Source organism: Cryptomeria japonica, chromosome 9, assembly GCF_030272615.1.
Source record: "Cryptomeria japonica chromosome 9, Sugi_1.0, whole genome shotgun sequence".
NCBI classification, from domain to species: Eukaryota; Viridiplantae; Streptophyta; class Pinopsida; order Cupressales; family Cupressaceae; genus Cryptomeria; species Cryptomeria japonica.
Window position 1 is genome coordinate 509,473,206 of NC_081413.1, and position 12,251 is coordinate 509,485,456.

Here is a 12,251-nt window from a genome sequence, read left to right on the forward strand (position 1 = left end):
TAGGGGTCCCGACAACGTTCTGGTTAAGTTTGGCCGATAGTAGAGACATCATGTCCATCATGGCATTGAATTGTCTCTCAGCCTTCTTATCAGGTGCCTCATTCTGTTCTGTTGCCTTGTCTGTCATTGAATCCACTGAGTCTGAAGAATCTAAATCCTTCCCTCTGTTCCTCAGTACTTTTGAAAATGTGTTCTCTTCCGGGTCTATCAGAATCTGAAACTGCTGTCTTTTCTGTTCTTGGTTGTAGTACCTGACGCCTCTGTCACTCATGGAGACTTCTGAACCCACTGAAACTCACAGGCTGGCAGGAAAACCAACTCTGATACCACTGTAGTATCCCAAATATATATATATTTTTTGGACCAATAATAAACATCAACCAACAGATAACCCGTTAAGGTTAGAAAACATAAACTCAATACTTGCTGAAAATTGCAACCCTTCCACTTTCTGATCACTAAGTGCCCAATATGGGAAGGTGAGAGCATACGGTGAACAGGGGATCGTTAGATCTCAAATTTGCTGAAAGATGAAGTGAAATACAATACTGGGCGACAAGCCAACCCCTTCCGCTTATCCAGCGGGAAAGCAAGAAACTTGGCGGTGAACCAACCAAGAAGAACACACAAAGACAGAAATCACTCGATTGGCTTAGATAATTAAATAAATAATATATTTATTTAATTAGACTGGACAATTTTGGGTGTCTACACAAACAAACTCAACTCAACTGCTTATGCAGCGGGAGGACCATTACAATCAATTATCACTCGACCACTTATGCAGCGGGAGGACTGAATTACAATTCAATTGAAATAGGCGGCAAGCCAGCCTCTTCCACTTTTCAGCGGGATGAGAGTTTACAAGCCAGAATTGGTTAGTGGTACTACTACTTAACCTTACAATAATCAAGCTAGTGAGAGAAGAAGAGTAATGCTGAACATCCAAATAGTAAACATGAGATTTCTGCTAACATCAAAATCTGCAGGCTGGAAATGCAAAACCAACAGCCTATGGATTCACTAAAACACTCATAACTCTCTCATTACTTACCCAAAGCACCCAAAACTAGTCCCAAACCAATGCTATGCTAGCAACGATGAAGAGAAACCAAAGACAAGCTATCAAAACTCCCTTATTTATTTGGCACACATCCCAATGCACTTCAAAACCCCACGCCTAGCTAAGGAATTTTGATTTTCTCTAATAAATTCAATGCTCAACCAAAGGTGCCACAAACTTACAGTGTAAATCGCCAGCAGTAGGAAGGATGAATGAGCCAATACCCATAATGGTCAGACACTCTAGCAGAGAGGGGTGATCAAGAATGTACTTCAGCCGCAGGCAAACTAGCAAACTCGAAAATCGCTCCAAACACCAAAAGGACTAAGATATGCACTGAGAGTATGGTAGATTACAACACACAGCTAGGTACTATATTTCAAGTACGAAACGTGAAAGCACTAGGGAGCTGCACTTCGAAGCCTCAAAGTTCTGACACCAATGCGACAACATAACAATGCAAATTTTCAAGATACCCAAAATGGGAGCCCAAGGCTCTTATTTATAACCTCAAACACCACCAAATCCAAATGCAAATGCTCACAAATGCGCCCAAATTCCACTTTCCCATTTGCATTTCATTTACCAAGTGGACCCAAGGATGGCGCCCAAACCATAAGTCAAAAATCACGCCAAGTAAGCATAAGACCACGATTTTGACTTAGCAAATAATTTTGGTGAATAAAATAATATCTCCCATTATAAAAATGGTGTCTCGTTCTAGACATAATAATTCGCCTAGCATTTAGGAGACATTATGCTCAATTTCCATAGTCATTAATCAGTAGTAAAACTAATCAAATTAATTAAATACTAAACCTTAGGATAAGGAAATAATATTTAATTATATCACTTATGACTCCAATACTGATTATTGCCAAAACCAGGATGAAGCTAAGCAAGGAAGACCATTGAACTGCTGTAGGATCAGGACCCTGTCCACTGCCAAAAATAGAAATATGCCATACTACCACTTACTAAAAATAGTAAGTCATGAACTATTGCTCCGAAAAGCATGATCTTCGCACCCTGTGACAGAGCATGGAAAGCTCAGTGGGACAGTATCACCAAAATAGCCAACCCCTGACTTACTAAAAATAGTAAGTTCTCGCCTCATCAAAGATTGAAACCCTAAGTCTTCATTCCACATAGGCTATGGGTCTCAGGAATAGGCCACTGGACCACCGAAAGTACATCAATGAGAAGGTGACATTACATATAATCACAATGCTGTTCCATTACTACTTCATGAGGAGTGCATGGTATCATCTATAGAATTTATTAATTGTGATAGTGATAATGCTTCCACAGTTGAGAACAAATCAGAAAATTTACTGTGTGACAGCCTATGTCCCTTAGATGAATTTGAACTTAAGCCTTTATCATTGCAAGATTTGAAGGACAAAATCCTAGTTATAGAGCAGAAAGTTATGCAACTATTAACAAGGGCAGATGATTCTCACAAATATATTGAAGATCTTATGTGGAAAACTCAAATTGATGAGAGGCAAAAAGGAATTTCATGTGGAGTCACTACTACGCAATTACATACAATCAAACGGGCACTTGAAAAGATGAAATCAGACTACTTGCAGCTCTTAATGGATAGGGATCTTGCTATCAAATTTGTGGAAGACAAGGAAAGTAAGATTGATGATCTTTGTTACCAGCTAAGCATGGCCCATTTCTCTTTACTCAAATAAAAAAATCAGATGTCTATTATGACTACAACCAAAGAACAAGAAGTTGATATAAGGGAAATGGATATCAAACAAATAGCAATAGAGATTGATGAACTCCTAAAGGAAGAAAGGAAAGACAATGATCCTAACAATTTACATATTAGAGACATCCAAAATGTTGATGAAAGGATTGAAGAATTTCACAAGGAAACACCTTGCAGCCTTGTAACTTTGTTTGAAGAAGATGCATTTGATACACCACCACCTTTGTTCACTTGGGATGGACGTGACAAGTCAAGATTGGGGAAATTGTGACAAGCTCAATGAAAGTATAGAGGAGCCTAGAATTCTGATTTGGGACAGCAAAGGTTTACCTTCACAATCACATGAGTTTGCAGTTTTGACACATCGGAACAATAATGAACATGGGTCTACAAGGGTTGGTACCCATAATGCAAGCATTGGCCATAAAATTTTCAGTGAAGAGGTGTTTAGAAGGGATGAAGATATGACACAAAGGTATGGTAGCAATTCTGAATTTTGTCACAGCAGTCATACTTCTTTACACCATCATGAGGTAACAAATTTTTCACATGAGGATGATGATAAGCAGAGTTTTTCTAGTTCTGAGAATTCTTTTGTTGTTGATCGATCCATGGGTGAAGAAGTTGATTTAATTGATGACACTATCAGTGTTAGGAAGTGAAGGCGTACACACCTCATTATTGAGATTGTCATCTATTTCTCTTGATAGGGCAGCAGTATATTTGTTGCTGGCCGACTTCATACTCTTTGATTTCTTATGGACTGGTGGCTGTTCTAGTTGGGATCATGTAGCATTTTCTGATTTTACATTGAATACATCAATGATTTAGTGGTTTGGGAGTGTTGAGGGGTGCTTCTTTTTGATAGAGATGGAGAGTGGGATGTTTTCCTTTGATTGACATTGGTTTGGAGACATGTTTGAAATCATTTATGCTGCTGGTCAGAGTTATGGCAGCGAGATTTGCAGGTTCTACAGATTGATATGGGATCCAGGCAGTGTCATGTTTGGTGCATTGACTCTTGTGGACCAAGATATACTGCTTCACCATGGGTATGCAGATGTTTTAATTAGTGTGGCGCAATGGATTACTAGAATAGTGCTCTTGAGGATGGTTTGGGATCCGGGTATTGGTATGCAGATTCATGATTGCTTGAGGACAAGCAATCTTTAAGGAGGGAGGACTGTAATGTCCCCTTTTTGGGACATTAGGAATCCATTAAATAATTAAGTTTAAGTTGTCTAAACATAATAATTTAAAAGATAACTTAATTTAATCTAAGCAGATTAAAGTGGCTTTTTATGTCAACATCAAATTATAAAGTAAAGTCAATTAATAGAAGGGAATTCTAGGAGTTAGGTAGTGGGGCGAATGAAGAGTCGCAAGGTTGAGTTATTTAATAACTTGGAGAGGCTCATTTTTGGGCATGCTTGGTTAAATGTTTGGAGATTGGTTCTTGGAGAGTTTCTGGGAAGCTCTAATTTTCAGCAGGTTTGAGAACACAAACCCTTGAGTTTGGAGGCAGTGGACGGAAACCCATTGTCAGTTGAAGTTATCATTCAGGTGGCTCACTTTGTGCTTCAGGTTTCATTTGTTGGTTGTCCAATCCGACTGTAATTGCTGTGACTGGGATTGGTAAATTTTTTTGTTGTTCTATTGAGAATTTTAATGCAATGTTGATTTCTAATTTCAGAACTATCACTTCAGTTTGAAAATTCAGTTTAATTTGATGGTGTTTTGAAAACAATTGCATGCAAATTGTGGTTTAAATTTTCTATTGTAGTATCGGATATCTCTATCACTCATGGAGAGCTCTTAACACACAGGTTGGCAGGAAAAGTGGCTCTGATACCGCTATAAGATCCCCAACATTTTTTTTAACCTTTAATAGTTATACGAACACACCAATCACCTGTTAGGGTTAGAATAATGCAATCCAAACTAACTGAAAGGAACCCTATACCTTTTGATCACCGAGAGTCCAGACTAGGATGGTGAGAGCATACGGTAGCAGGGGATCGTTAGTTGCAATACTGTAGAAACTGATTACAATGCTGGGCGGCAAGCCAGCCCCTTCCACTTTCCAAAGGGTAAAAAAAAAGGAAACTTGGCAGTAAAACAGCCAAGGAAACAAGAACACATACAAACACAAATGACTCTACCGCGATATTTCAGTGGGAGGACTTATCACAAAACAAACTCAACTCAACCGCTTATGCAGTGGGAGGACAATTACTAACAAAAATCACTCAACTACTTATGCAACGAGAGGACGATTACAAACAAAGATCACTCAACCACTTATGCAGCGGGAGGACATAACTACCAACTGAATTACAAACATTGAAGGCGGCCAAGCCAACCTCTTCCACTTATGCAGTGGGGATTACAATGAAGTACTTCATAATTTCAGATACAATAGAGGTTAGTACTAGTAACCAACAATTACAATGATGAATATAATGAAGTACTAAGAATAAAAACAATGAAATGCGGAGAAATACAAGCTAAAACTCAAACAAACAAATCTGATGTAAAATACCAGCAACTCCAGCAATGGACCAACAACACTGAAATTCACACAACTCCCCAAAAACAACTCCGAATCGCACGCGAACACAGGCAAACGAGAGATATGATTTAGGCGACCAAAATAGGAGCAGAAAACCACACCCAAAACATTGACAAAGAGTGGCACGCAACCCAAGACATCCCAGGTTGGGGCGGCCAGTTGTAGAAGTTCGATTTGCTACTAAAAATCAGAATGCACACCAATAGCCACGCCAAAATAGAAGAATGATCACCCTCCAAATACGCTTCCAATGAGCCGATACCAAAAATGATGGGTCGCTCAGGCAGGGAGATATGAACAATTCTTCGCTTCAGCCACACTAAACCAGCAACACAGGAAAACATTCTCCACTCTGAATTTTGAATCACACACATTGAAAATTGAAAACACACTCACAAACTTCTCCAATAAACACACTGATCAGCTAGGTACTGTATTTCAAGTACGAAACTGTGCAAGCTAGGAAGCCACAACTCTGAAGCTCAAACTCAATCACCATTTTGGCAACATAACGTTATAATTTTTCCAAGATGTCCAAATGAGGCACCCGAACTTGTATTTATAGATTTCTGAATCTGAAATTCAAATGGCACCAAACTCACTTGAAATTCATTTCATTTCATTACATGACCCCCCCTCAAGACATGGCGTCCCCTTATTTGGCTTCCTAGTCAAACTTTACCAAGGTACACAAGTTCGACATGAGAAAACATTATAAAATGTGTAATGAATTCATTTTGGGCACCCACCTGACTTGGGAAATAAAATGTGACTTAGGATAAATGATATAATTTTTCCTCTCCTAAGTTGTTCCTTCAAAATTGATCAGTAAAAATAATTAAATATCTAAATGATAAAGTAATAATATTTAATTAATCAATTATAAATCAACTACTGATCACCGCCATATCAAATTGATAAATGCTAAACTGATTTATGAATCGAAATGTTGGAAACCATAGAACTGGATTGGGTCGGCACTGACTGCTAAAAATAGAATTACCTGAAATGACACTTACTAAAAAATGTAAGTCCCGAAAACAAATCTGAAAAGATTGTTCTTCAGACCCTATGGCTCAACTCAGAAAATCGATAAAAACCCAGTAATCATGTCATCTGACATCAACTTACCTAAAATAGTAAGTTCTGCAAACTCCCTTGAATTGATTGCATGTCATACCATTGCGAAGCTTACAAAAACTCAGAAGGAAACCTCAATTCTTTTTGCCAAACTCCGACCAGAACATCCCTTAAAATTGTGAGGAATCCTCCTAGAAAATAGGAAACCCTAATTTCTATTTCCAGTTAGTCTACGGGTCTCCGAAATAGGCTAATGGCCCATTGAAGTTCTCCTCATTGAGAAGGGGACATTACATCATCAATCTCATAAATATTACAGAATCAAATGAGCACATATGTTTCAGCCATACAAGACTTGGACTTGCCTCAGACTTGGCAAGATGGTTTTGGACTCAAACTTGGACTCGACGAAAAATATTGGCAAATTGAAAAACCCAAGAAATTTAGAGATTTTTAAGAACTTTAAACTTGTTTTATGCACCCTTTAATAAATAAACCTTAAAGACACAATAGCATCTTAAAATAGAAGCTAATTTGATCACATACACAAGTATACGTCAATCACATAAGTATAAACACAAATTGTAGCTGAAGGAAATAACACACTTAGATATATAAATATTGTCAAATGTATACCAAACTCATGAAATATGAAATCCATGGCATCAAAACAAATATTAGAACTAAAATTATAAGACTATGGCTCAAAGAAGGCTGCATTACTCATCCCAATATCACGACAAGTCATGCGCTGACATCTAATATGGGTCGTGGATGATGATGTAGCCATGATATTTGCTTGTGTCTCAATGACTATTGTGTATATTCAAGTGAGGAGGAATTTATTAGTAATTTGTTTTTAAGCCTTCAATGCTGCATGTTTTGTTGACAAGCTCATTAACAAAAAGTAGTTAAGGAAAAAGATAAATGGTTATGCTCTACTTTGAATTTAGCTAGGATACTAATAGATGGGATTCTTCTATCAGTTGTTTGTCCAAGGCATGATTGATACATTTTGCATTATGAAAATGGCATTTCTTGTCAACTATGACTTAACTTGTATTCAGTAGTACAAGGATTGTAGCGTGGCAACTTTGCCTATGGTATTCCTTGTATACTAAACAAGTTGTCCGATATATGAAACAAGACAATCCTTGATTGTGGCTTTAACTGTGAATATGCAGAGAATTGCAACAAGGGATATGTATTATGTAGATTTTTATGATCATGATTGATCATTGGCCTATTACTTGCTTAGCCTTATAGTTTGGTGGGGGCTTGGGGCAACACCAAAATGAGGTTGCAGGCAACAACACTTGTGGGTCATGTATATAGTTTGGGGGCATGTCATAAATCAAAAAAGCATTGAAATAGTGAGTTCTTAAAAAAAAAACTAAAATGGCCAATTCTTGGGCCCAGACTCGGCGAGCCTAAGAAAGACTCAGCCGAGTTCTTCAAACTTGGTGAGGTTGATGCGTCTTGGACTTGCCGAGTTTGGGCGAGTCCAAGCAAGTCCCATTACACTTTAAGCACAACCGTGAACTCTTATGAATCTACTCAATCAACTAGGTGGGTTTTTGTCCACAAAGTTGATGGCTTGAAGGGTTTCTTTCCTTCGATTGAAGAATGAACTAGGTTCAATCTTCCAGATGCAAGTTGTTTCATAGAAATATTGAGAATGCTAAATGACTCCTCCTCATCCTCCCTTTATACTTGTCACAAGAACTTTCTGGAAAGATATAATTTAAATTCACTTTTTTTTTAATAATAAGCTTTCGGGAAATACTTATAAAATCACTTTTTAATATATTTCTTCTTCTTCCTCTTGAAGTGACTTTATAATAGTTATTCTATTTTGGCACTAGGCAAGGTCAATTAAAATATTCAACTTACAATTATAATTAATTAAATATAAGTTGCCTGAAAATATTAATTTAGACAACTTAATTTAATCAATTAAATTATTTTCTCTTTGAATGCTTGGTCCAAAAATGGGGACATTAAATGCAACCATCATTATGAGGTTTTATATTTACTTTTTAAAAAATGCCTAGGTTATCTATTCAAATTCTCACATTAGATGGTTGTTAATCATCATTAATTGTTATCTCCTAAAGGATGCAAGTCCTCATTAGATGCAATTCTTTCACATTACAGGTGATGTTTTGGCAACACTCATATGGGGAAATGAAATAGAAACTCCTTCAATGTGCAGGCTTTTGTGCACATTGATTCATTGTGAATTTAAACAACATTCTCATAGTTAACATTGAAAGTAGTAATGAGCTGTGAAATCCTTTTCACAGTAAATAAAATAATTGTATCTCTATCTCAGATCAGAGGAAACAACTTAATAGCATTGATCTTTACAGGTATGATGTTCGATGTATCTACATTCCACATACAGATAGGTCATCTTGGAATGAGATAGTGGATACACTAGTTCCTTTACTGGAAGGGGAATGCCGATATAAAGCACAAAATCGTCATGTCACATTGATGGGTGAATCTTTTGGTGCAGTACTTGCTCTACGTATAGCTTGTGCAGCTCCCAAACTTAGTTCCAGAATGATAGTGGTATATGATACATTTAGATGTTTAGTATCAGCAATCTATTGTTTCTTTTTTTTCGTGCTATAACTGCAAATACAATTTTTTCTCATGTTATGAATAATCTTGTTATATTTGCTAATCAAAATGTGAAGAGTATCAAGAGAGAATGTATATTTTAAATCATATGAAAGGGCTTGCTTATTACTAAATTATTTTCATGATCATGCAGATTAATTCAGCCACAAATTTGAAATTCAGCAACCCATTTGTTAGTGCCTTTGCCCGGACAGGCTTATTAGTAACTCTTCCTAATTATATATACACACTTTCTCAGGTACATTTCCTTCCTTGTTTGGCTACTTACATTTTTAGAATTATCTTAGCAGTTTGTCAAATAATTCCAATTTCATTGACTAGGTATTGTGCACTACAATCATTTGGCACATATAAATCTTCATTACATTCTCATTCATTGCTGGGTAGACGCTAACACTGGCAGATGAAAACCTCTAATTCCATATATTCTTTTCATTCAGGCATATGATAATATTTTATCTAGTTCACTGTCCATTTTTTAACCTTACATGGGTAGAGTTTTGCAGCATGTTGGACTGGCCCTCATGGTGAAGTACGATCTTGTTTCCAACAGAGGCATTGGAGATATAGGCCCCCCAATTGATTCATTACCTGCTGATTGTGCAGCATGGAGATTTTCGATGCTAAATGATGATGCTGGTCTCTCAGAAGATGATATTCGATCAATAGACATACCTACAATTGTGGTTCGTGTGATAAATTTCTCTTTGATTAAGTTAATTGTTCCAATAATACAATTTATCAGTTTTTGTGTAGTGAATTCATGTAGAAAAAAATGAACATAGAATAGAACACTTAGTTCTGATGATTTGGGTTAGATGACATTTGTTTTGTGGTTTGAACTTTACCCATTTCAATTTCTCACACTAGGACAAATGAATGTGAATAAGACAATACAGAGGCAAAGTTTTGTTTAACTCCTCACTTTACAGAGGTGCACACATAGGGCTAAAATTCACCTTTACAAAAGGTTGTCTTGGTACTTCAAGCTGACTCCAGATTATGATTGTTTTCTCAAATAACAATAAAACAGCTTAATGCCTTTAACGTTGGTATTCACACCATTGTAATTAATTGTAATTGAAGCTTATCCCAACTATACTTTTTGAAACTTAGGTTTATCTTCTTTACCATTCTCATATATCTAATTTGATTTGGTGAATGCTGTCACAATTCTAGAGCTATTAGAAATCTGGGAAGGCTTGCTCTTCTAAGTCATGCACAGAAGGTATTCGCTCATAATTGAGTCCCAACTATAGTGTTGGAAAGTGATAGATCTATAGGAAACTGAACTAACTATGAGTTAAAGGTTTCCTGATCTTGAATTATCTTCCATATGTAATTATTCTTGCATGGGGTACATACCTTGTTGCCAATAAAATAACATGTATAAATAGATTAGTCTAAGAGAGGATTGTAACTGAATGATCGCAATGAATGGGCATACCTCTGAGTAAATGGAAGAGGAGATTATGTTAATTTTTACCATGCCACTACTACAATTGGCATGCCAACTGAAATAAAGCATATTTTATGAGATTTTTTTGCATTGGCCTATCCTTTCATTCTCGATAGAGTGAACCAAATTACCCCCAACCTTGGTATTCTACTTTTAAAATAGAAATCCACAAGGACTCTTAGAAATGAATGTCAAACAAGTTTAGCAAACAGAGTTTGATTGAAAGTAATGATAGCTTTGATGCTTAAGCTACCTACATTCTTGGGTTTACAAACCTCCTTTCAAGCAACTACATGATATCTGAAATTATCTCTTGTAATCCTCTAGATGAAATTTCTTATTATTTTATTAATACTAAAGATGATTCTTTTAGGAGCTAACAAAAGGGAAAACCTGTAAATTGGGATTATTTAGAAGAACTTTGAGGTGCACTATCCTTCTGATTGTGGATAAACATTTTCCTTTCCAACTTACCAAAATTTGATTGAGCCATTCCAGTGCTAGAGTCCAAAGATGATTCTTGTTTCTAACTCCAAATAAAGGAAGCCAAGATAGTTATCTAGAAATTAGTCTTATTTGAAAGACAAATATCCATATATAAAATCTTGTTATCGATATTTAAAATTGATGCATATGGCTGTAGACTTCTCCATGTTTTTTTGTCGAGGAGATCCTTGATCACATTACAATCTTAATATTCAGGGACAAATAGAAAAGTAGCATCCACAAATTGATGATGAGAGAATTCTTTCCCATCGAGGAGGCCTGCAAACCATTTAGAGTTCCTTTTTCCTTAAGAGCCTCAATCAGCTCACCTAAAGATTCCACCAAGATAATAAATAAGTAGGGAGATACACAATCTCCTTTCCTAAGTCCTCGAGGAGCAATGAGAAGCTTGTTGGAGAATAATAATTCTTAACCCAACTTCTCCGATCTTGGCTAAATCCAAATTCCTTCAAAATATGATCTAGAATCTAGATAACTCCAATTAACTCGATCATAAGTTTTTGAAACATCCAATCTGAGAAGAATGTCTTTCCTATCGCCAACTTGTAAAGAATGAATCAACTCATGAGCAATGATGATACCATCAATTATCTCCTTCCCTTGTACAAAGTCACGTTGTTCCTCTAATATAATATTTGAGAGAACACCTTTCAATCTAGTAGAGATAACCTTGGAGATAATTTTATATCATATTCCATAGAGCAATTGGATAGAAGTGTTCAATCCTGTTGGTCTTCTTTTGCTTTGAGATAAGAGTAGTGAAGATGGGGTCGATGGACTTTAGGAGTGGATTTAGAAACCTAAGATTCCCTCACTAGATCAATTATCCCCTCTCCATGAACGCCCTAGAAGATTGTAAGAACAAGGTAGGAAGGCCATCCAAACTAGGGGCTTTATCTCCTGCCATACTAAAAAGTGCACACTTACCTCTTCAAGCTTTATATTTCCCATGGGAATGTCATTACCAATTTTAGAAATCAATGAAGGAATATGATTAAAAAAAGTTTCTTTCTTGTCAAGATGCTCATGTCCATCTTTTGTGAGGATATTTTTCCCAAAAAAGATCAATGAAGCTTTGAGTGCTTGGGATTCTTGACAGTGGTGCTGTCTTCTAATTGAAGTTTGGAGACAAAGTTCCTCTATTTTCTTAGTTTATAAGTAGTATGATTTTCCTTTTATTCTTATCTTCTTCATG

General features: G+C 36.5%; 1 protein-coding gene across 1 annotated transcript in view; it reads left to right on the plus strand.

Annotated features, from left to right (window-relative positions):
- The window catches only part of LOC131046913 (phytyl ester synthase 2, chloroplastic), a 118,376-nt gene that overhangs the window by 17,502 nt on the left and 88,623 nt on the right, over positions 1-12,251 (plus strand). Inside the window, exons 2-4 of the mRNA XM_059211716.1 lie at positions 8,814-9,018; positions 9,224-9,328; positions 9,597-9,776. Of these exons, the coding sequence (XP_059067699.1) occupies positions 8,814-9,018; positions 9,224-9,328; positions 9,597-9,776 (490 nt within the window). The remainder of the gene's footprint in view (positions 1-8,813; positions 9,019-9,223; positions 9,329-9,596; positions 9,777-12,251) is intronic.